Genomic DNA, 26,392 nt, shown 5'->3' with positions numbered 1-26,392 from the left:
TTAAGTAAAACACAGATGAGCAAAATCAACCTCCTTGACTTGAGAAAAGACAGGTTCCTAGCTTTATTTTCTTCTTTGAGGCACAAATCTCAATTATTTATCTCCAAGTCTTTAATCGAGGGATAGCAAGTTATGTGCAAAGAAGCTGTTCTTCTGAAGATAACTTAATACTTAAGAAAATTCTGGAGTTCTCTACTTTATCAAATATCATTTACTTGTGCGTGCTATTTTGAATATTCAAGTCAGAACACTTTTTCAATCCAAATTACAATTTTTTTTACTTAAAAAAATTATGAATTGATATCTCAAAATAAGACCTGTCTAATCTGCCTCAGATAATATACATACCATGCCAACTGCATCCACCTCAGGTGTTCCATCTTCTTTTATGCCAAATTCCTGGTTTTGAACGCAGAGCTGTAAATTAAAGGATGCATAGTACGTAACACCGTTTTTTTCCTTTAGTTTAAGCAAATACCAGTCAGGGAGATTCCATATTTTAAGTGAAAATGAACTGTTGTGGAAAATTGATGAGGGAAGACTTGTTTGTGTTTTCACAATAGGGAAAAATACACAGGGGCCTCAGGGTGCCCTTGGACGGAAACAATATAAAAAAAGTCCAATATAAAAATACAGTATCAGAAAAGCAACTATCAGATGTCCAAAAAAATGGACTTTTTGAAGTATGACTTAAAGTCCATGCCCAAGCTGTACATTTAATTCCATACTCCGCACTATGGAGTATGGAATTAAACGCGCTTTAACAGATGAATGTGAATCCTACACCCATAAACAAAGTAGAATTTCCCCAGCCCTCTACTATTGCCCACAACTATGCCTATACATAGCTTTTTTGCAAAATTCTGCTTGCAAGTTAAGCTGCAAATGCCTCTGATCCGTACAAAGATAGGAGGAAGAAGCACATCTTTAGTCAGTGCCAGCCTCTTGTGACACAAGAGCCTCTGAGAACTCACAAAACCACTGTCTCCATTTCAGAATTAGCAGGGCTGTTCATCGAAGAACACAATTTCAGATATCTGTCATTAAACTGGTAACTGTTGAACCAGCACATAAGCTAAAATTTTCCATCAAATGATCAATACAACAAGACTGAACTACAGATCAGTTACATACACATGGATTACTCTAAAATTCACCCGGAAAGCTTGGATGGGGTTTCAAAAGACTGCAGATATTGCTGCATCCCAAATATTCTCTTTGAGTAGAGCCAGCAATTACCATTTGTTCTGGTGGCTTCATTTTTTCATTTACTCACCTGGAATTTGGCTTTTAAGAATTTTTTTTTTTTTTTTAAACAGACAAAGACCTGAGTGGTACTGAAAACATTCCAACTAAACCATACCTTATTAATAAGTTATAAGCATTACAAATATTAAGCTATACTCTAGTTTATCTATTTCCATAGAAAGTTTTTTTAATTTTAAGAAACTGCTTCGTAAATTGGGAAGGAAGCAAAGAGGTAGGACTTTTATATGAACAAGGGTTCTCTTCTCAGTACAGGTAACTGGTAGGGGATATAAATTAACATGCAGTTTATGTCCCTGTTACAAAGCATCTACAGATCCTGCGGCACAGAAGGGATTAACAAAGCCATGTTGTGCAGCTGATGGAACTACGCACATTTCCCAAGAAGTTACAGAGATGCACCTGGACCTCCAAGTGGGACTCAGTGAACTAGTTTCCATGTACCAAGCGCCCATGCAAAATCATTGCAAGAGAATATCAACACTTGCTGGGTAGCTCATGACTTTTATAGTCTATGAGATTTCAAGTTTTCTATTTGGAACACAAGACATCGATGCCCTGATCTAAGGAAACAGCAACACAATACCAGAAGAAAAAAAGGAGGAAGAGGAGATGCTGTGTAACATACAACCTAAAGCAGGAACGCAGACTACGTTCTCCTCCTCCCTGACACATCACACAAGAAACAAAACACACACCTGGAAGTCCTGTTCCTACTCAAATCAAATAATAGGGAAGACAAAGGCAATTCCTCATGGGCAAGGGTATAAGAAAGAAGGAGAAAAGGCTCACAACCAATGAAAAAGTAGCAAGAACTGACAACCCACAGCATGAGGAACAGCAACAGTTCTTGGTCAAGTTACTACCTTCCACATAAGTTACACTGTACATGTCACAGGAAAAAGGCACTGCTTTCTGCTCTATCTTAATATCTGGAATGTTCCACACCCATCATCTAGTTCAAAATATCACAGAATCATCATGGAACAGCTACGGTTGGAAAAGACCTCAAGGATCATCAGTTTCAACCCTTCTGCCACAGGCAGCGTTGCCAACCGCTAGATCAAGTACTAGATCAGGTTGTCCAGGAACCCATCCTACCATACGAATGGGTATTTCTCCAAAGTATTTCAAAGCAGAAAATAACATTTATTCATTTATTGCTACCCATGACGTCTGCAACAGTAGTTTTATCAGAAACTCTCATAAGCTGCAACATACCCAGAACAGAAGGCAGCCATAGGCATACATGTCAGAGGCTGGAGAAGCCGGCTGTCCTATCTTCAGTTCAGGAGAAACCAAGCTCAGAGTACCAATAACCATTGTGTCTGCAGCAGCACGTTGCTCCTATGGAGAAAAAGCTGTACTCAGAATTTCAAGAGAGACCAACAGCATGTTGCAGCAGAGGTATCTCCCTCTCCCTTTTAACAGGTCAGCCAACTTCAACCACAACATTCTATGGCTCTTTTGCTGTTAGCATAAAATCCTCCTTTACTGATGGAAAAAAAAAAAAAAAGGGTGTGAAGTAGAAGATGAAGTCACACACCTATCATCTGTAACTGTAATAGAACAGTGCTGGCAGATTTTACTCTATACTAGAACTATCAAAGGGCATAAAGGTGATAAAGAACACAAAGTGCAACACTTCTCAAATGACAAAAAATAATAGAAAACGTTTAAAGATATTCAGCACTACTTTGGGAAATTTTAGTTCTATTATCAGTTTCGCCAGCTTTCCCATTTCTTCTTCTCTGCCCTTCTGGTGAAACTTGCTGCTTTTTCCCTGCTGGCTTCCAGCACATTATAGGAAAAAACACAAGCTAGACTCCAACTTCCAATTCCTTCTTCGTGGCCACAGCCAGCACCCATTACAGCCAAACTGAAGGAGACTGGTTTCTACACTGCCAAGAGCATTCAGCAACACAACAGTTACCAGCTCTGCTGATCAGCAGTGACCACACAGGAAGTACAGTCACTGTGCAATACTGTGGCACCATCTATAGACTTGGTACAAACTGGGCTGTGGAGCACAGCTGACACTTTCCTGCTCTATTATAACATTTCAGTCCAGTTCATACACCCACAGGGAGGAATAAAGAGAGATAAAGCCCTCCTCAGCTCTTACAACTTTCAAGATGACACCATCTGCAATAAGCATGACCTTTCAGAATTCAGCTGTAAAAGTTTTGAAAACACTTCTCCTTAGCACATTAAGAATCGCAATTCATTTCAGGAAAGCTATGCTTTGTCATCCAAACATTTCACACACTTCATAAGATTAATGTGTATTATATTAATATAATATTTTATATTGCTATTAAAATTAAACATGAAGCAGACCTCTAGCACAAAAATGCGCTTAAGACAACTTGTGTTCAAAAGGTCAAAGTGTGAGAGTAAAAATATATAGTAGTACTGAAACAATGATTTGCAAATACAAGAGAAGCTAATAAACTGTATTCCTAGATCTTCCCCAAAAACAACTATGAACTTCTTCATTACAGAAACTAAGGACTAAAGAAATACATATAAATACAGGTCAATTTATATAGGTAACATGCACTCTTGTTAGTTTACCAAATGCTGAGATTAAAATGCACAGCAGAACCCCATTACTTATTGTCGCCCAGAGAAGCTGTGGATGCCCCAGCCCCAAAGGTGCTCAAGGCCATACTGGAGGGTCCTGGGCAGCCTGATCTGGTGGGTAGTAATCCTGCCCATGGCAGGAGCTTTCCTCTAACACAAGCTGTTGCTCTCACCTCTGCTGCTGCTGATAACCAGTAAATATAGAAGACAGCCAGGTAAGACGTACTGCAACCTCTACATTTTTCTGTTCCACTGCTTTCTTTAAACTGGGCCCATTCTCAATACTTGGTTTTTTTTGCCCTCCAAGATTAGATCATATTGACAAAAATCTTAGCAAGACACAGGCTGCCCAGTGCTAATCAGAAGTTGAGACAGAAATTGCTGCAGAGCACGATGTTTATAAACATATCCTACAAACCTCAGATGTGCTTTATCTTCGATACATAACTGAATAAAAACCCAAACCTGTAGTAATTTTGTTTGTTTTACCTCTGATTTAGTGAAGTCAAAGTCTCCAACAATTCCTTGTTTTCGATTCACAGCAAAAATGTTATTTCCATGCAGAGATCCATGTACTATATTAGCTCCATGCAGCGTTTGCAGACCGTGGGCCACTCCTTTCATCACTTTTAATGTCTCCTGGTGATTTAATTTTGGTGCTTATTACAAAGATAGATATGGGAGAACCAAAGCAAAACACAACATTTCTGGTAATTGTTTTATAAAGTATGGATTAATTCCTAGTGAGATTATGATGACTTGCACAGTCAGTCAAAAACAAATTGCAATCACTGATTAACAAATCACTAATATGAAACAGAGATTTAAACTGAAAATAAAATTTTAAAAATCCATGCAACATGCTTTGAGAAATGCATCTTTACAAGTGCCTGCATGCTAGCAACCACAAGCTTTAAGCCATCAAACAGAACTAGGGAAAAAAAATTGTACTGGCTTCTGGCTACCACTTCTTTGAGAAGGGCTGGGTAGCCAAACTGCCAATGAACTGTGTATAGAAAGGAACGAGAGGGGAGAGAAGAACACACCCAGTCTCCCAAAAAACAATCTCCTCCCCACCCAACAAGTTCTCTAAACTCTAATACAAGAATGCCCACACTTACAAATTTGACATGTTCACTCCAATATTTAAACGTATTAGTAATACAGTTGAGGCACTGATTTCATGAAATAGTGAATCCAAGCAAAATCTTTTAGAAAATTATAGTCTACTGCTTGACAAAATGCTAGTCAACCTACTGCGTGCAACTCTACAGTCAGAATCAGCCACCAAAGCAAGAATACTGCTGAAACACCTTCAGCAGCAGCAAAATCGTACGAGTACAGTCCAACCACTTGAAAAGGAAAACTCTGATAGTTTAAGTAGCTATACTTACTTCTAATGTTAAAGGTGCATCAGCCTGTAAAGCAGTCAGACTTGCTCCAGGGTAGTATGGGACCATTAAATACACCAGTGGATCAGACTTCAGCAAGAAAAAAATTAATATATATTATTTCAAATGTCAGGAATACTGGAAAGTTGTACACGCACTAGATCCGTGATGAATCAATTGATTATGTTTACTAAGAAAATAGTTTAGATAAAAGTAAGGTCAGAAAGTAAAATAAATTGACTCAATGATCCAACTTTAAATACATTAAAACCTCAAGTCCACCTTCCAAGTCTTTCAGCATAAACAAAAAACCACCAGCATTATAGGTTTGAATCTTGCCTTGCAGAAAAGAAGAAACAACAGTTGCAATAAACTGGATTTCTCCTTCTGCTGATTCCAGGCTCTGTGATACTTGGCAGCTCTCTCTATCACTTTGGCTTCTGAGCTCACATCTACAGAGTATCCCTGAAAAACAAGACAAATACCCAAGCTCCTATTTCTAATGCCTGTAACATCACCGCATGACACTTTGAGTTAAAGAAAGGCATACTGTTACATTCTACCAAATAACTTTCTTTTCTATTTACAAAAAACTAGATTCCAAATGTCATCGTTCTTGTGTCCATTTATCAACACTTGAAATCTGTACTAATGAAACAGGGAGCAAGTCTCTCATTTAAGAAAATATTAAGTCCAGAACAAGTTTTTATAACTATGCCTCCCGTAGTACCATATCCCTTGGATTTACAATTGTGAGTACATTGGAAAAGAAGCAGAGCAAAGGAAAAGCAGCAGTTCCTGGAGTTTTGCAGTGAAATCACCTGGAAGACAAGCCTGCATTTGCAAAAAGAAACAAGAGGAACGAACAAGTTACAAGGCCCACCAAATATGAAAACAAACAGCAGAAGGGAAGCACTCTTCACTACAGCCACCCTCAAATGAAGTGGAAAAAAAAAATCAATAAGCAACAGGGAAAGAATCCAGATGGAGATCATGTGTTCTACAGGCCCTGATAAAAAAAAAGTACTATCAGAAAACGGTTTTTGAATGCAGGAATTGAAAAGAAACATCAGAGTTAATTCAGAATCAGCACATTCACAAGCCAAGATCTCACCTGCAGCCTGAAAGCCAAGACTAACATTACCTTTAGAAGAACCTTCTGATCCTGAATTTCTGAACACACTAATGGCCGCTTTGTGCTCAGTTTCTTCATGGGCTCAGCATCTAAAAGGTCTCGCTCCAGGCTGTGCGACAGAAGTCCACCTGAATTCTGAAGCACACGTACACACATAGCCAGGGTCAGAGCACAGCATTAACAGTTGGTAAGACTCACAGGCTTTGACCATCTCTTCTTCCTCAAACAACTTAGCAAAGCACAAACACGGTGCGGACTTGTTAAAGTTACAGCACCGGTCAGCAAGAGTCTAGCTGCAGACTAGATGCCATTTGCAAGGCAGTTATCAAAATACTGAACCTAGGAGGATGGGCAGGAAGAAATGAAAAGCCATAGTAGTGCCCTAAACAATAACTGACAGTGCACTCAAACACAATCCATGCTTACCATATAGCTTAGAATTCCTGCTTCTGGATAAAGAAGGGGCAGCTCAGGGAACCATTTCTGTACCAAATATGCAAGTTTCTCCTGAACGAAGGAAACAAAGCAGCTTTAGGTCACTAGCTTCTGACATCACAGATGTTGACATTTGTAAAGCATATGCAGGACATTACAAGGTATACACGTGTTTGTACCTCCTTTAGCAGCACCAAAGTAACACCACCACTTTTTTTGTACCAAAGAAACCCACCCCTCCCACTAATACAGCAGTTCAATACAGATAGATTTCCAAAAGCTCTAAGGGCGCAACCACTAACATTAAGGTCCCAAAGGGGACCACTTTTTCTACAGTATTCCCCTTTTTTGACAACAGGTTTTAGTAGGCTTAAAAAGGCACAACTTCACCAAGACTAAATGGAGAAAGACAGAAATCAAGTAGTAACACAGACCAAAACACTCAAATGAGCTCCAGACCCCTCATAGCTATAATGCAAGGTAACTATTACACAAAAATGCTGTGTCTGCAGAGGTAAGTTGCAAGGCAAAGGCTTCGCTCTTCCCTCCATACGGAGGACTCACTGAAATAGTGATCTCCTCCACTTCAGGATAAATCCTATTTTAGCCTAGTCATAAAGAAATATTTCCCCTTTGTACATGAAATAATCTCTCTTCTACACCTGATCTTACATTCTCACCTGCAGTTTTTCTTGGTCAAGAACTGCAGTTCATTTTCTCTTGCTTCACCTGCCTTAAGTGGGGGGAGAAGGGGGAGGACTGGTAGAATACAGGGGAGAACTGTCTGAAGAGAGTACACCCAAATAACTGCTTCCTTGCCTTCTCCCAGAGATTTTGCCAAGAAAAAGCCACCTTAACACTCAACACTACAGAAGAAATCACATTTTTTATTTTATCCACAACATACAGAAAAGCAACTGAAAAGCAGATGGGGCTCAAACAGCTTTGTTTTAGGTGCCTAAATAATACTTACATACTCTTCTCGTTCCTTATGTACTTCCTGAAGCAGCTTATTTCGCAGAGCAGTGATTTCCTCTTTTGTTCTTGTAATTTCAAGCTCACTGTAATCATCAGACTGCATTAGGAATAAAAAAGTTAGTGTATAATTCTCATTCTGCTATTATACCAAACAACACTAATCTACTCAATCAGGATTAAAAAGCAACTGCCATGTCTCCGTTCTGGAGCCTACATTTCAGTCTCTATTCTGGAAACCCAAAAGATTCTCTTAAAAGCTAATCACTATCCTTTCCAGAAAAGCTCCCTTCAGAGCCAGCCCCGACTTCATAGCAGCAGCATTTGGTGATGGATTTCCCATGATTTCTAAGTGCTACCTAACTGCAGTTCCTAGCTTGACATGAAGGTAATGCAGGTTATTCAGCTCTACTTAAGAGCAATGGTAGTGTGGCTGGAGACTGAAAAGAATGGCTATGTACAGTTAAAAAATTCAGATCAGGCAACTTCTTAGTCCTAACTTTACCTGAAGGACACATCTTTAAAGCACTGAAAGCACATATTGTTCTGTCTAGTTACCACTGATTTGAACAAAATTAGCGTTTCTAAATAAACTTGGAAAAAAAAAGACCCCTAGGATTTTCATACTTCCTCAAGGTTGTTCTTCTCAGTCAACTTCCATCTTAACTGGGCCTTCAAACCTTTCACTTTTTTTTTAATTGATAATAAGTTGTCAATATTAGGTCTGCTATTCAGCCATTTCTCAGCTTGTTCTTTGAACTAGGAAAAAAATAATTAAAAAAATCAGAAAAATGTTAAAGAATTCTATTTTAATATGCTTTAACCCTATGCACTAGAGAAACAGCCTGAAGCCCACCTGAATACCACTTTTCAGAATCTTCCCCCCAAAAATGGAGTTTTTATTGTGTTTAATTTTGATTACATTCACAATCTGCTGGAAAACATCCTACTTAAAGCTTTTCCACTTAATACAGATTTGCAGTGAATCCAGATTCTAGTTTCCATTGCCTTAGCAAAGCAGCAACACAGCCACGTAAGCCACCCAAACACACAACACTGTATTCATCCAAAACGAAGTCTCATCTAACTCTCTCAAACTCTAGTTCAACCAACATACCACATACACCTAGAATTCCCATTGTAAGAGAGAAAAGATAAATGGACATCTTTAAAAAAAAAAGTCAGAAAGCATTACTAATGCAGGTCAGTGCGACACAAATAAGTCAAGAACTAACCTCAACACTGGCCAAATATGTTTTTTGTATGACTGTGATCAGATTTTGCTCTTGATGAACTTTATGCATAACCTTACTGTATGCACTCCTAATTATTCCCTTCTCCTTCTCATCGTGCTCCTAGATTGAATTACAAAGAAAGATTAAAGTTTAAGAGTCACCCACTATTTATAACATTTCATATGTAAAAACTTTACTAAGAAATTCTGCTGTTAATGGATAAATTCATACATTAGACTTTTCATCTAAAGACACTGGAAAAGGAAAGTTAGCGAGTTTTAGAGATCAACCAATAGTTTCAGTAAAATAAAGCTGAACAGCACTTCTGTACAGAGAATCCATTTCATTGGAAAAAATTTCTTCAATATAGAATGATCAAATACATATGAAGCATCAAAGTATACCACCATTATTTCAAAGCAGTCACTGGTTCTGATGCAGATAGCAGGCACAAGCAAACAAAATGCTGGTTTGCTTTTAGTATGATGCTACACTAGAGAACAGGTGCAACACCTTCTGACATGACCACTCTAACATAAAATGCTCACTTAGAAGTTATCAGCAGTCCTGGTCAACCAGGGTGGTCTGAGACAATGGAAGAAAAACTTAAAAGAAAAGGTAAAGAGCTGGAGAAAACTTTGATGCAAGTATCAAAAGATTCCTAGTAAAGCAAGAACACTTGTCCCATGCAAAAAGCAGATGAATAGTATTTTGTCACTAACACTGGACAAAGTAAATTTATCCACAAACATTCACAAAGATGCAACAGAAACTTACTTATTACTTGTACTTTCAGCACAAGCACCAAAACTCAGAGCAGCTTAAAGAATGATTCTCTGCTTCTACAGAGGGAAGCATCAGTTTTCTCAGTATTTCTTAGTTAAGGCAGTCATGGAACTAAGTTCCTGTAACCCAAAGCTGCCCGCTGCCTGTTGCCTGAAAAACATTTTTTTCTCTCCAGGGAGCAACTGGAGTGATTTTTCATCACGTTCCCCCACCTCCTGCCCCAACAAAGAAAACAAAATTAAGAAAGAAAACTTACTGTTAAGTCTGTCTTCAACTCTTTGCAAATACTCTGCTCAACTTCTTTGAGAGCTTCATCCACATTACCAGGAACTTTCTCTAAATCAGAAGATGCTTCTGACGTCAGGTCAAAACACTTCAAAAGACAAAAAAATAAAATCAGCCTTGCTATCTTCTCAGTATTTTCTAGCTTTCAATTATAAGGACAGAGAAGAGAATACAAAAACCATCACTAATGGAGATCTAATCAGAATGTATGTCAAATATCATCATTAACTGCCTGATACTTCAGTGATACAGCAATTTCTAGATCTAACATAGCTGTGATTCAGCTATGTTGCCTTGATCGCATTTTATTTTCCTAATCTCTACAATTAAGGAAAAAAAGAATAAAGAAACAGCAGACAAATCCTAATCCTCCTGCTATAGGATCTCACATGCAGAAAATCAACATGAGTGCTGTCCACACAGTGATATGCAAAATGCTGATACCAAAGCTCACTGTGGTACTCTCAGTGCTGAGCAGGCTTTTTTTATACAATGCTGCCTGAGATAAAGATGCATTTCGGGACCTATTTCACTGCTGATAAACTGTGATGTAAAGTGAAAGACTTCAAAAGGAAACCTTGAATGTTTCTAAACAAGGGAGAAATAACAGCTTTGAGATAAAGAAACAGAAAACACTAGATAGAATCAGTAAGATCAGCTTATAATTGCATTGGATGTTGTTTTTGGCAAAGCTTTGTTACTCTCATCTACGCAAGAGTTATTACATTGGCAAGCAGAACTACAATGAAAAGTTGGTTCTGTATTTAATGTACAACATATATTGTCGTAATAGGAAGCAGTAAACACTCATTTATTTACCTGTCAAGCATGGGTATTTCACTAAAGATAACAAAAATATTCTGTCTTAAATAAAGAAAAGCTTTCATAGTCAAGTTCAAATGGTACATTGCTCCCAAAAACTTTGAAGTTGTGTACTGGAAGGGAGCCATTCACTCTCTAACAACAAAAACCTTTATCTATCACTGATCCACTTCCATTCTAGATGTTGATGGATGTTACACCGGATTACAGACATTTATGAACTAGCATATAATAAAATACAAGGTGTTTCTATCCAAAGACTACTTTAATCCTTTGAAATATTTAAGTCACCCAAGGATTAGATAAAGCAAACACAACAGTAACACAGAAGCACTTAGCTTAATACAAAAGATGTCCTTTCATACGGAAGCATAAACCCTTGCCTGGTCTGAGTTCCTCAAGATACACCTTCTCCCTGTGTACTGTCGCTAAGGCTTAGTTGTGCGTATGAACAGTAGAATCTCCCTCTCTGTCAATGACTACTGCACACAAGCTTGGTTATATACATCATACTTCACTTTTTTCAGCAAAGGAAAAGACAGACTTGTTTGCTTTACCTTTAGGATGCCAGTGAACAAGTCAGCGAGAATTTGCAAAGCAGCATCTGTATTATTCCTAATGCAAATAAACTCCTCCATTTTAGCATGCTTCCACTTAAAGAACTGTTGAAACACCTCTTCCGAGTCATTCACTTCACAAACTTGACCATAAGTCATCTCCAGAGAAACAGAGAGACCCTGTGCATTAAGCAAACAAAAACATCATGTCTGTACACAAATAGTACTTTTTACCAGTATATTATATTTAAAAACCCAAGACACTTAATGCAGGAAGAGTAAGAAATAGTTGTGGCAGCAGGTAGCGCTATCACAAAATCCTCTTTCAGTGAAATATTTTTTATATTCTGCTTTCCTGTCAAATGTACTGGCGTTATGTCTATCAGAAAATGCAATGCAGAAAAGAATCGCATACAACTGAGTCTGATACGCCTTTCAAAACAGGGAAGGAAAAGACCACAACAAAACAGATCATAATATGACAGATGTGTTCCAGGTTCTTCTGCTCACAGATTGGACTTTGACACCATGTTCATCAGGACAAAAAGCAAAAAGAAGTTCAGTTTGCAGTGTTCCTGAGAAAACAAAGTGAACTTGTACTAAGAAACAAGGTGAGCAGCCAGATGTCCTATGAACGGCTCTGGACTGATACCTCCCATTAAGAGTCATTAGGCAAATCTCTTCTGACACATTTTCATCGCCACATTGATCTCCAGATGGAACAGAACCATCTGTGTGTCCAATATCTCCAAGGACCTCTGAAGTTATTTTCGCTGTCTAGAAACATTTACTTCCATCTAGAAGCCAAGTATTCTGGCAAATGTATTAAACACCTCCCTTTGATTTGCATTGGAAAACAGATCAGTGTTACACATACAGGAAAGGCATGGAGGCTACAGCTCAGGGCAAACAGAAATCACTTTTGAAAAGACCACCAGTCAAATGACTTGAACAACAAGCAGGTCATTATGTCAGTTAGCACTTGAGAAAACACCGTAACAGAAGGCAGCCTTCCTTGCATCCCGGTAGAAAGTCCTGCTGAAAAACACTTGAGCTACAAAGACGTTTAAATGCTATTTGCCACAGCTCAAAAAGTAAAATTCTCCCTGAAGGATGGGATTTGACTGGACAGTCTTGGGCTTTTGTACCAAGCGGCATTCTTCAGCTTTTAAAATCCATCCTGAAGATGGACTATTTCACTTATACACGTTGTTCCCTGCAATAAGATGACTAATCCTGGAGAGAGCTAATGAAAGTTTACTTAGATGTAGTGCTTCATTTTTTTCTTTTCTCAGATGGAAGGTTTAAGTATAGTAGGCCTTCCCAAGAAACACCTTGCTCATGCAGACAAAGGCAAAAAGACACCAGAATACTTCTCTCTCCTCCTTATGCAATAGTTTTCAACTTGCCCACAGTCAACTTCAGAGACACTTTCAAACTCAGTCAATGCTACTGAAAAAGCAACATGTCAAAGACCTTAAGTCACTCATCAAGAGTCTTTCCAAAAGGCATTAAAATACAATCTTATAAAATTCTAGAATTAATTTCACTGCAATAGCATGTAGCCAGTATAACAGATTGTTTAAAACAGTCATTTCCAACTAAGCCAGGGGGCACAAGCTTTATATGAGTAAGCTATGCTTTCAGAATTACAGAAAGAGAGCTGCTCACACCAGAAGAGCACCCGCACGTATTCCATCAGACAGTCCTCAAGGAAAAGAGTCTTATAAGCTAAGTCCTATTTCTTTTCATTTATCTTTATATAAACATACTCTTCTAAAGCATTAGCAGCTTTATCAGCAGAAGGATATAGGAACAGATTTCAGAAGAACAACAACTTGCCACAAAAGACTGTTCAATGGACCACATGCATTGAAACCAGTCACTATATGCAAATGTGGAATTCAAAGGGAGAGGAATAAGCTACCACATGCTAATCACACGCTTATGGACAGCTAACATGGAAAAGCTCACAATTGTTCAGCCCACCCTAGCCTACTGTAAACTAACATACAATATGTATGTCCACACTCATCTTTCTTCTTATTAAAGAATGCAGTTTTACTGCTTGGAAAGCAGGGAGCTAAAAAAACAACTGTTTATTTTGGTCCTAGTCAGTTGGATTCAGCTGAGATGGAAGCTGTTTGAATTAGTCTGTAGCTCAAGCCAATAACAGTTCTCACCAGAAAGTCTTAAATTAAAAGAAACATGCAGCAGGGTGGGTTTGCGATGTACAGCCTCAGTGAGACAGATGTTAGTTCCCATGTTCCTGTTCTTCTGAGGAAAATACTGTGCTGCCCCAGAGAAAAGAGTATGATCTCTTCAGCTCCATAACACAGCAGCCATTGTTCTCACTGAATCTTCCTGCTCTATTCAGAAAGACTACTTGCATCATCTACCTTCTAATAAAAGAGAAGACCATCAACACATCTAAGCTGAAGTATAGAACTCAATACACACAGCAGCATTTCAGTACTCTTTCAGATATTTTCCTATTACAATTTTGCTACAGTACAATTATCTAGAGAATGTTTAATGCCTACCACCTAGTGGATTAGCACAGCACAACCTTTAAACTGCTACAAAAAAAACCACCAGCTTTCTTCTGTTTGAAAAAAGCAGGATCCATGCAGGGCCTCAAATGATGGAAAGCTATGAATTGATGCTCATCCAAACTCTTTTCTAATTAAACACCAACCAGCATATCATAGTGGTAACCAAAAATAAGTGCATCAAAGCATACTTTTGAATAGTGTTATAAAATAATTCCATTAGAAATTGAGCAATTCCCTTAGAAACTGGATGCTTTTATTTTATTAAACCTGCTCCAACCCTATTCAAATCAGCATGCTGCCTTTAATTGGGGCACTTCTTCACAGGGACCCAATTCAGTACATTTGTGGAAGAATCACAGAATGGCTTGAGTCAAAGGGACCTCAAGGATCATCAAGTTCCAACCCCCAATAAGCATCCAGGATTTGTACAAGCTGGCAAACTAACAACGTTTTTCCCTCTCCAAACACACCTGCACAGTCAAAATGAAAGCAGTATTTCTGCAGTCAGAAAGAAGAAAATAGTTTATCTCCAGTAATAAAAACCCCAATTCCAGTTTGGTAGTACTCCCATTAGTAATTTTCAAGAGTTCCTACTGAGTCTACAGAGACTATTTCCTCACTTACAATTTTCTTGAATTTCTTATCAGTGCTCGTCTTCTATGTTCTCTGTGCTTTGTGAATTCTTGTTAGTCACCAAACACAGTACCTTAAGATAAAACTCTTGCCCAAACCCAGGATCAAAATCATTTGCTTCTAGAAACAAAACATCCAGAAAACCAAGATTGCAAGTAATGCGGAGAACCACAAGTGCCAGATGTACAACTTAACTCAGGAGTGAGATCTCATGCTTCATCTGCTGCTTAGGTCCACAACCACAAAGCGTTTAAGAAACATTCCCAAAGGTTCTCCATGTTTCAGGCTCAGCAATAAGAGCTCCCACCATACCTGTAATACATTTGAGCGCTCACAGATGAACAGTTGATCCACTTCCGAAATAAATTCTTTAACTGCAGAATACAAGTTTTGCTGCACTCCATTTCTCTTTACAATCAACTCATCTCTTTCATCCTATGCAGAAAGAAAAGCAAATCAGTAACTTGCACACAAATGCCGCACACACACACAGCACAGATGATAAAAGAGAACACTATTAACTAATAGTAGTTTTCTAGGAAATAAAGAATTTCCTCTGGATGACTGGAAGCATTAGCCCTGCTGTCAGGAGAAGATTCCCCCATTCCTATCAGACAAGGTACCTAACAGACTAACCAATATTAAGACTCTCAAAACGGGCAAGGGAAGCTGAAATCTACACTTAAATATGTTTGCAGTGTTCTTTCAATAATGATTTAACACAACGTGCCGACAGAAATCTGAAAACACATACGAATGTGAAAGACCAAACTACAGTTTTACAGTCCTGCTGTAAAGACTTACTGGCACATTCTACATTCATCTCAAAAATAAAGAAGGGTAACCAGATGACTCGTGCAGTTCTAACACACTGTCCTGATACAAGTTCCCTCCTCCATTCCTCCCTTCAAAAAAAAAAAAAAATCTTGGGAAGCCTAGTGTGGAAGGCTATTAGCAAAGAAACAAAGAAAAGTTAATCAGGGCACTAATATCAGTATCACACGGGGCCAATAAAAATCTAACACAGTCAAACGAACACCTTCTACTGACAAATAATATATAAAAATAATGAATCTATTATATAAATACGTATACACAGGCAAAAACTCAGGGGTTCAGAGAGTTTTTAAATTTAGTTTATCCAGTGAAAGCTTATAAGATCACTAAAGAGTTTCTAAGTATCCACAAAGAGACTAGAAACCTTTTGTCTGTATCAGACAAGGACAGAATGAGATAGGACTGGAAAGAGAAAGTTGGACAAACTAGCTACAAATAAAACCACAAACTGTGGCATACACTGTTTTGAAACCTAAAACCCAGATTAGCAATTGAACAGATGTAATTCAACCAGACAAGCGTTAATGGACTGGATAATAAAGTAAAAAAATTGGTGAATTAAGTTCTAACGTAGAAGTTGAAGCACTGCTTCCACACTTAGTAACACAAAACAACCAAAAAAGTTTTAAAGGCACTCCTTCGCTTTCTGGGCATTTCTGGTATCTAAGAGCACACACCATTTTTACAGGCTTCCTGCTGTTTTGCCCAGGTAAGACACGGGCTCATTTGTGAAAGAATATTCAACATCGCATAAAAATGTGGAAGGACACCTTGTCATAAAGAAAACTTTCCAAGACAAGATTTCTTCAAAAAAATCGCTTTAGAAATGAGAGCAACACAGACTTAAGTGCAGCAGTAGATTCCACCAGGCAACCAAACTCCATCTAATACCAGCTCAAGCACTAGTGTCAATTCAACAGTCTGCTTGGGACAGAGTAAGAGTCCAGGGAGTCAATACGTGGCTCAAGAGCCACAAGTCTCCTTCCTTCCTATGTCTGCCATTTCACTGGGTACATACAACAGTCCATGCCTCAGGAAATGCCTGCTACATCTTCAGAGAGCATTAACTATTTTAAAAGCCTACATTACAAAGACTTAAGCTCATCACAATAGCAGACAGTAGAATCAACATGCTGAAGACTTCTCAAACTACACCTAGAAAAGTGATTTATCCATCTCATACCTCACAACAGACACTCACAAAAACCCCACCACCCCATTAGTCTCGGTCACACCAAACACCAACCCAGCTCAGCACCTTGTTTCCAACAGCAGCAGCAATGCTCATTAAAGACTGTAAGAGCAGGACAAAATAGTGCAATCACTTCATCAATGCCTTCTTGCCTCAGTGACCTCATACGCAAGAGAAAAACGCATCCCTTTCCATGGATACTTTCAAATCCATGTTTTCAGCCCCTTTCTACTTTTGGCATCAGGTTTTGGCTTTATTTAGTGCAAATTACTAATTTGCAGGATGTGAAATAGTTAAAACTAGCACTGGAATCAGCATCCTCATTAAACTGCTCTATTTATCTCACTTTCATAAATGAAATCTTGAATCTATTTCTAATTCCAAATCGTAAATTAAGCAACACCCCATAAAACACCGCCTACAGTGTCTGAGCATGCAGCGTCTACATTACATAGTTACACTGCATTATAAGCATACACTGCAATCAGAGCAACTTCTAATTACCCCTGTTCCTTTATCTGTAAAGCTGCTATCCTCTCAGTAAAGTCTCATATGAGAGCTGCTTAAGTAACCAGCATCAATATCCCTCCTATTTCTGTATACATCTTTCCTATACTGAGCACACAGTTTACATTCAATTCTATGATGACTTTCAGATACATTTTTAAGCCCTTCCGCTCCTGATGAGCAACCTATGTTGTTTTTATACAAATCATACCTCAGTACCATCTCAGTTTACTGACTACTATGTTTCCAAGACATCCATTACATGATCACCTTACTCAAGAACAAATACTTCAACCACGCACCTTCATTTGGGGATACTTAGACTAAAGAAATGAAGAAAAAAATTAAAAAAAACAAATCAGAAGCGACCAAGTTAAATCAACATAAATCAACTATGAAACTACAGAACATGAATACTGAAGCACCACTTGCTCTATGTTCAAATTCTACTGGGCTTACTCACCTGTAACATTGTTTAAGATGTAATAGGTTTCTCCCAAAGCAAGGTAAGGTGTTTCATTTCAACAGCTGACAAACCAGACTTATTACAGGGAGAGAGGAAAATTAAAGGAAGAGCACGTTGCTAAGGCGACCTAACAGCAAAATTTAACTTTATAAAACTACTTTTGACAGCTAAGTTGACAGACGAAGCAAACAGAGTCAAACAATCTGTTATAGCTCAATAGGCAGCTATTTCATCCATCTGTTTGGGTTCAGTGGGCTTCCTGTGCACCAGCATCTCATTTCAACTAAATGGGAAACTAAGTCAGTGACAGCAGCATACTCAGCTGCACTATAAAAAACAATATTTGTTACCCTATATACAGTTGATGAAGTTTAAGTAGGGACACCAAGCAGAATAACAAGCAGACCATTTTACTGTGAGCATCTTGGACATTTCTTATATCTGAAGGCAAATTCTTACAGGCAAATTCTACAACCGCCTAGGAATGTCCTGCTTCCAGCAATTCATCTTGAAAGCTAAATTGACTCTTCAGGGAGCTCTACTCTTCAGCACACATTCCCAGTTGCACACTCTTTGCAGTTCCCAGGCACTCCAGGGGATACATGACACTTAGGAGAAAAGGAGAGAAGACAGGAGTTCTGCTATTTAAAATATTAGTGACGCTGCCATGACAGCCTTCTCTTTTCAGACAGCGGGAATCTTTGAAAGCCACAGAAGGCTCCTGAAAAGTCACAGAATCATAGAATGGCCTGGGTTGAAAAGGACCTCAAAGATCATCGAGTTTCAACCCCCCTTCTGAGTGCAGGGTCACCAACCACTAGACCAGGCTGCCCAGAGCCACGTCCAGCCTGGCCTTGAATGCATCCAGGGATGGGGCATCCACAACCTCCTTGGGCAACCTGTTCCAGTGCGTCACCACCCTGTGTGGAAAAACTTCCCTTTAATATCTAACCTAAATCTCCCCTGTCTCAGCTTAAAACCATTCCTCCTTGTCCTATCGCTATCCACCCTCACAAACAATCGATCCCACTCCTGTTTATACACTCCCTTCAAGTATTGGAAGGCCACAATGAGGTCTCCCCAGAGCCTTCTCTTCTCCAAACTAAACAAGCCCAGTTCCCTCAATGATCATCTTGGAAAGAGTTCAGAGGAGGGCGACCAAGAGCTCCACGTCCTTCTTGTGCTGGGGGCCCCAGGCCTGGACACAGTACTCCAGATGGGGCCTCACAAGAGCCGAGTAGAGGGGGACCACCACCTCTCTCTCGCTGCTGACCGCTCCTCTTTTAATGCAGCCCAGAACATAGTTGGCCCTGCAGGCCACCAGCACACACTGCTGGCTCATGTCCAGCTTCTCATTCACCAGGACCCCCAAGTCCCTTTCCGCAGGGCTGCTTTCGAGTACTTCTTCCCCCAGGTTGTATAAATACCTGGGATTGCCCAGTCATGAGAGTCATGAGAGTTTGGGCTGCCATTCATTGACACCTTAGTTTAAGTAACTAGGAACAAGGCCAAAAAGGAAGGCAAGGGGGCTCATTTCTAAACAGAACTGGTTTTCAGCCTATTGCGAGGCCACACCTTGCCAACACAAAACACAGGGCTAAAAAACCCACCTGGAAGAGCACAGTGAATCTTGTCCATAGCCTCTCAACTGCTTTAACAGTTCAACACTACCATGCATCCCACAGACGACTTCACTGATAGCCATTCACAACTAAAAAGAATGGCAATATCAAGATGGTCTAACGTATTCCTATGAAGTCATTCATCAAAAAAAAAAAAACCACAACCCTGAAGCACTTGTCAAAATTAAGACCTCTTTTCATGAAGTTTTTCCTGGAAGAATGCTGCTTCCTGGGGTTGGCAACTCAGAGGAGAGAAAAGAAAAAGCAGCAGCTATTCTTCAACATGTTGCCAGCCTATACAAGACAAGTCCAAAATGCTGTATGCTTACTAACACTTATCTTAAACACTTGACTCAGTTTTCAGTAAATAAAAGAATCTCTATTCACCTACAGCAACTGAATGTGTGCTATTCTACAGATGTTTTTAGTCCTCGCCCCTGGACACAAACAGAAAGTATTTTATTCAATCATTTGGCTTATTATTTTAGTCCATTTCATGAGCTATTAAGTTCACTGAAATGCTGCAATACCTCTTCAGCAAAAACATTTTAAAAGGTTTCAGGTTATATATGAGAATACAACATGTTTGCTGCTATCCTCCCACAGCACTACTACCTTCTCAGCCCCGCCACACCACACCACCTGCCACAGAGAACAGAACCCTCCTGTTCTCAAAAGCAGCACCTCCATTGAAAGGCAGTACATAAGCATATTTATCATCACAGCCACTTCCACATACTCAGGCAGGCTTTCCCTGATTGTAGCAGCTGAGAAGTTACACTAGATGGCATCTTTTCCCTGCACAAGCCCATCTTCCTGCACAACTGCCATTTGCATACCATTTTCCCTACACACCCCCACAGGAGGGACTTATATAATACCATAGTGGCATGCAGCTTCAAAGGTTTTAAAGGCGTAGCAGCTGCACAGCTAAAGTGGTTTTTAATTATTACAGAACGTAAGCCCTTTAGTCAATGTGTTCTGATATCCTTAGATGTCTTCATAAATACCAAGGTGTCAAAAAGTCTACATTTAACAGAAAAATAACACTTCATAAATTTATCAGTTGCGGCAGGTAATCAAGCTCTGATGTCTGCCCTTTGCCACACAGCGTTTCCCTTCTGTGCTCATGATACCCAGGTACACTTACAAGACTAAAATACTCTTGTCAAAACCTACCACGTTTTTGCATAACTGAATCATCTCCTGAGCCAAGTCATACTCTGTCCAAAGCTTCTGCAATTTTTCCAAGGAACACGGAACAGTGATATTTCCTTCTGTAACCAGTTTTATGGCTTGTGAAAGCTGCTCCCCAACACCAGCGTTTTTTCTTGCATGCCTGAACATTGAGGAAGAAACAGACTCTTTACCCAGAAAATATTTATTTTTTCCCCAGAATTCAAGCATTTTTGAAATCAATGCTATTCACTCACCTTCGACATATGGAGCTTGAGGTAACAAGTATCATGTTAACCTAGTTTCTATCACAAGGCAGTAATAGCAGTGTACCTCCCTCAGCTGTTAAATCCCACTTTGAGGAAGGAGGAAGTACCAAGAATAAGAGTGTAATACTGAGGTATAATGAGCATGATTTCTATTCTGTCTTATTTCACCCCTTAGCATTTTCTTTACTCAACTGTTATGAAAATGTGAGTAAGCATTAGATACGTTCCTTCTTAAAGGCACTGATGGTCATTTCTACTTCAAGTCTCTGCCCCACTGCAGCTTCATCCCTTCTTTTAATACTAGGGAGGTAACTTCAACTACCCAATGAGATATACCTCTACCAGAAATAAAGATACCTAAACTAAATGGTAATGAGCATCTTCCTTAAAGAAATTGAAAGGCAACACAAATCCCAATGTGATAAAAAACACCTCAAGTTTAAACCGTGGTTTTGGGAATTATCCTCCCACCACACTATTTTTCTTAGATAAGTACCTGGAAAACAAAAAGTATACCTTCAAGGGATAAACAGGGCAAGAAGTACTATATAAGAAGTACTATTTTGAAACAAATACATACCTAATTTCTTTCAACACCTCCATGTTAGCAGCCAGATTTCTCATTTTTGTTCCGATGTAATTATGCAAGGTTTCCTCGAGATGTTCAGCTGTTTTCCTAGATGCTTCCTTCTCTCGAGGAATCATTTATTGATTTTGGAGTAATGTTTCAGACAGAAAGATTGAGTCAGCTGGGGTGACTAACACACAGACCATAATTTAGACCTTTAAAAGCCTAGCCATTATTGAAACACTAACAAAATGCCTAGGAACACAAAAACTATATGGAAACGTTTTTTGTTTTGTTTTTAATAGCTTCTTGCTGGTCGTTGGTTCATTTCCTTCCTCTCATTTTAGCAGTAATGTGTTTAAGTGTACTCTTCCCCATTTGCTTGCAAGCCTTAAAACAATACAGAATTTTTTTTTCTTTTCTTACTTAAAAATTCCTATGCATTAGTCTAGGGAAGTCATGTTTGGGACCACATCCAACTCCTTACTCTCGTAACTACACCTTAAAACAGTGCAGTACAATTCCTGCTGTATTTACAACCATACTGATCTTCCCACAAAGAATTTTCTCAGAACAACGTAGAAAAAAAAACCAAGAAAATCCACACTGGGCTACATTCTACAAGGAACAACCCGAAGTTAAAAGTCCTTGCTTTCATACCATTGAGATGCTTTTATTAATCTCAATTCAAGTAATGGAACAGTCTTGAGATTATCAACCTCTCTAGACTTACTAGTATGTATTATATATGGTAAACTTCCCCCTAAAAAGCAAGAAAAAACACCCACCCCACACTACACACATAGAAGAATGTACATAGTTTTTTATTTACTGATGAGCATTTAAAGACTCATGACTATAGGACATTTCTGAAGTACTCCTCAAAGCAGCCACCACCACTCAAACTCACACATCACTTTGGTGTTTTTAGCAAGGAGCAGAGATTTTCACACTTAAGCAGAACATCCACAACCTTTTCTTTTAAAGCATTTACTTCCAGTAAACAAAAAGGTAATTAAAACTTGTAGGAAGCACTTTAAAAAAATCATCAGAATATAGTTAAGAAATGCTTTTAAGAACTCCCTGAATTCAAGTAACTTTTCTTAGCTCCAGATTCTATTCTGTTATTTGTAAATTTAGTTTGCATGAGTATACAAACATGGTATATTTAGCCAATAACGAATCCGTATTGTAACAGGCCAGTGCATGTAAAAATGTGGGTATTCTAGGGAGAGACTGGTTACTAGTAGTTTCATTAAAGCAAGAAAGAGATAGGCAAGAGCTCTTTGCAATCTTAGGATTGAGGGTATCAAAGTGCTTTACGTAACCGCACATTTTCCTTCTTATCTCTACACTTAAGAGGTTGCAAGATATTTTTCTCAACTCATGCATGAAAAACATCCTTTCCACACACTGATCTCTTCTTACTACTGCTGTTTACCACATAGAGCCACACAGCATTTCGAAGCCTATCAGTAATTAAGTACTGGATTCCTCATGCAATGTTAGGAAGAATGTTTCTTCCCTGGAAGAAATATAAGCATGTGGTATTCGCATCTTTTCTATTAAGCAGAAACTAAGAAAACAAACATTTTCCTCCAGTTCTGAAATCCAACAGCTGCTATGATTCTGTGATGCTTCAGAGTTTTCAGCCCAATATACAGAAAGTTCTATTTAGCCTTTAAATGAGGAAAAAAAAGGCGTGGACAACATCCTTAGACACAAAGCATCTTTCTAATCACGAAGTATGAAACTCCAAGTTCAAACTGCACCAAGTGCAGCAGCAAGCTGGCACGTACACCCAAGGGAGTGAGGGTCCAGCCTGGACCACAGCACATGTGACAACGCTGCCAGCACGCCCCGCACTGGGGGAAACCAAGTCTCTGTCCAACTACTGAGATCCTGTTGTACTCCAAACAGCAGGGCACAACCTTGAAGCGCAGCCTGAAGAAACCACAAGACAGAAGCACCACCAAAAGCACCTGCAACCAGGAAAGAAGCTTTTTTTTCCCCCCCTTCATTTCCATATACCTGAAGTTCACCTTTCAGACGCTCGACTTCCAGTTCTAGCTCCTTCTGTCTTCTCAATAGATTTACATTCTCCTTTGTGAGAGCTTCTTTCTCCGCTTGAAAGATGTCATTCTCTTCAGCCAGGTTCTGATCTCTTACGCGTGCCAAATTTCTGTTAAGCCCTGGGGCAGAACCTAGCATTTTTTCCCTTTAAAAAAAATTAAGGGGAATTAGTAAGACAAAAACCACCACAATGTGCATTCTTTCATGCTATCATAGTTTCAGTAATGACTACAAAACACCCCAGAGACTATGAAAGCATCTACATAATTATGATTTACTTCTTCACAATTTATAACTCTCTCCACTGGAGTCTTCAAAGACTGCTACACAACACTGAAAAAAACAAACAAGCAGCACAACATACACACATCATTTGAAGAGAACCCTTTGTATGTTTTACCTTCACCAAGTCAAATGCCTTTCCATCCAAAAAAAACCAACACCTTGCTGTACCACACATCAGACCCAGAATAGTGAAGGTCCACCATAATTCTAATTTTCTACCTGCTAAATAGGCTGAAGTACTTCAAAGGTAGCATTCTGGATCTATACCCTAAAAGTTGTTTTTCACAATCAAGAACAGTTATGCGAAACTGTCTGTCACAGAGAATTATCCCAAGTTCCACTAAACCCCACATCAACTTCACCTACACAGCTTCCATTGCACCACAGTTTTTCTTTCTGCCTCATTCATGATCATGGCCCTCCTGCAACATGCTAAAATTAAAGGGCACCAGAATATGTGGAAATGGAATAAGGGCTCTGCAGCTGCCAGCCGCTCAGACCAGGCAGGATTCTTTGGGGTACAGTGCTAGCTGAACAGTGAGAGACACCTATTATGACAATTATTAATATAATAGTATTAAATAATAATGATTATTGCCTCTTTTTTAAAAGTTAGATTTGGAGCGTATGTAACTCAGAAAACAGGCCAGATTAGAGTACCTAAGTGATTTACGATAAGGCGCTACACTATAAATCCAGACTTCTTTGAAGAGCACTTCATCTCATACTAGTATTTGTTAATGGCATAGAATTGCCTAGGTGATTTAACTGCAGTTCAAAACAACCTAGGGTGTTTGGGGTTGTTTTTTGTTTTTTCTTTTTTTTTCAGAATATAATTTCTTACATCACTGCAACTCTCTGAATGAGAAGTACCATCTTTTCCACCCACAAACATCTTCCCCAGCAGCCCGTTGCCATGGCAATCCTAGCAACTGTAGGACAAGTTTATTTTAAAAGATTTCTGACAACTCTAACTGCCAAGTTACCACTAGCTCTTGTCAATGTAATGACAAGCTGCAGACATCACTACCCCCTAAAGCTCACTTCAGATTGCAATTACTGGCTTTATTTCTTATAAGCACACACAGTTACACTCTTGCACAAATAAATAACCAAAATATGCTTGTCCTGCCAGGTGAATGTACTTTCACATTTCACATTTGAGTCCAATGAGTTTTTAAAACATGTAAATAAATAGGGGATAGCAACAAAGAGTCACAAGGACAAGCCTGTGGCAATTATGCAGATGCTTAAACGAATATCACTGACTGTCAGTGCAGAATCTCAAAGAGGCCCAATACCCTGCAATCTTCACTTCCAGCTATGGTTCACTGTTTAACAGATGCTACACTTCCTTCTAACTTTTTCAAAAGTCTCCCATTAAGATACACAAAATTCTCTTTGGAAAACAAATGAGGAAGAAAAACATGCAACAATGGTAATGAATAGGTTTTGTACAGATTACTGTCCTAACTCCCATCATCGTAGCACACCAGACTCTCTATATATTTTCCTTCAATTGAGTATCAGCATTACTGGGTGCTGGGAAGACAGAAAAAGAGCCTTTCATTTTAGATACTCATTTTCCCCTCCACCTTCTCATATAAACACATCCCAGCAACTACACCAATCGGGTCACTCACACAAGTCTTTCCCTGATATCCCATTGCCTTACTTTGTAGGAAACGTACGGTTTCCATTCCTCGCAGTGGCAGCTACAGGGTCACGGGGTGCTCTAGGATGGTTGCACGGCACATGACCAGGCCTGTTCACCCACAGCAGAGCAGGAGCTTTCATCATCTTATGCTGGTTTTGCATGGCATTTTCTCTCTTTTCCACATCTTCAGAGTTCCCTGGAGATCTGTACTTTTCAGCAAATCCCGCCTTGGCCACCTCTTCTCCAATGTCTACTTTTTCACATTCTGCCTGGACAATAATGATATCATCCTTCTGCTTGGCCTTCTGTCGTATTTTTATTGCTTTTTCAAAAACTAGGCTGCCCAAGAACTTCTTCCCCTGTGAAGCAAAATAAACTGAAGCTTTGTACTGGTCATACTGAAAGTTTACAACTTAATTTAGACAACTTTCTGCTATGAAAGCAAAACAAAACAGAATTTAAGACCAAAACCCATTAATATTAAAACATAAATCTTATGTTTGACACACTTATTCTGAAACAATAGTGCATCTCTACAACTCTGACTTCACCCGATCTAATCTCTGTCAACACCAGACTGGACATCAACACCAATATTTCTTCCTCATTATTCAACTTTGAAGAATTCAGTATCATTTATAGATCACTACTCCAAAAGTCCATCAATTGACAGTTTTTATTTTTGCTCAGCCACCTCTGAACATAAGCTGTTGCCAGTTAAAATTAAGACTGGAATAGGCTGGAGAAAGGAAAGACGTATAGTTTGAACACATAGCAAGCAAAGAAAGCTTTACCTGAAGCAACACAGAGTGGTGGAAAAACAAACACACACCAAACAGAAATCGTAACAGATTTTCATGTCTTAATCACGTTAAGCAATGTGAATAGGACCACAGAGAAGAGACTATACACAAGGGGTTTCAGTATCTCCACTGAATGGCACAGAGGTGCAAGGTAAGCAAGACAGCCACTCCTTGTTCAGCTCTTCTGGCAATGGCTGCTCTTAAGGCAGCTGCTGGTGAAGGACTTTTCACACAGAGGGTGGTGACGCACTGGAACAGGTTGCCCAGGGAGGTTGT

General features: G+C 39.1%; 1 protein-coding gene across 4 annotated transcripts in view; it reads right to left on the bottom strand.

The window, feature by feature from the left end:
• The window catches only part of STK31 (serine/threonine kinase 31), a 37,070-nt gene that overhangs the window by 5,478 nt on the left and 5,200 nt on the right, over positions 1-26,392 (bottom strand). For all 4 annotated transcript variants that reach the window (XM_021388306.1, XM_021388303.1, XM_021388304.1 and 1 more), the window contains 17 exons: positions 25,332-25,672; positions 23,330-23,516; positions 21,311-21,417; positions 20,465-20,624; positions 14,974-15,096; positions 11,474-11,653; positions 10,066-10,182; positions 9,024-9,143; positions 8,416-8,547; positions 7,787-7,888; positions 6,805-6,885; positions 6,388-6,513; positions 5,583-5,708; positions 5,247-5,333; positions 4,342-4,491; positions 2,488-2,613; positions 349-417 (listed from right to left, as the gene is read on the bottom strand). In XM_021388306.1, the coding sequence (XP_021243981.1) occupies positions 349-417; positions 2,488-2,613; positions 4,342-4,491; positions 5,247-5,333; positions 5,583-5,708; positions 6,388-6,513; positions 6,805-6,885; positions 7,787-7,888; positions 8,416-8,547; positions 9,024-9,143; positions 10,066-10,182; positions 11,474-11,653; positions 14,974-15,096; positions 20,465-20,624; positions 21,311-21,417; positions 23,330-23,516; positions 25,332-25,672 (2,334 nt within the window). The remainder of the gene's footprint in view (positions 1-348; positions 418-2,487; positions 2,614-4,341; positions 4,492-5,246; positions 5,334-5,582; positions 5,709-6,387; positions 6,514-6,804; positions 6,886-7,786; positions 7,889-8,415; positions 8,548-9,023; positions 9,144-10,065; positions 10,183-11,473; positions 11,654-14,973; positions 15,097-20,464; positions 20,625-21,310; positions 21,418-23,329; positions 23,517-25,331; positions 25,673-26,392) is intronic.

This window comes from Numida meleagris, chromosome 2 (assembly GCF_002078875.1).
Source record: "Numida meleagris isolate 19003 breed g44 Domestic line chromosome 2, NumMel1.0, whole genome shotgun sequence".
Lineage (NCBI taxonomy): Eukaryota > Metazoa > Chordata > Aves > Galliformes > Numididae > Numida > Numida meleagris.
This window is presented reverse-complemented; position numbering and strand designations above follow the sequence as displayed.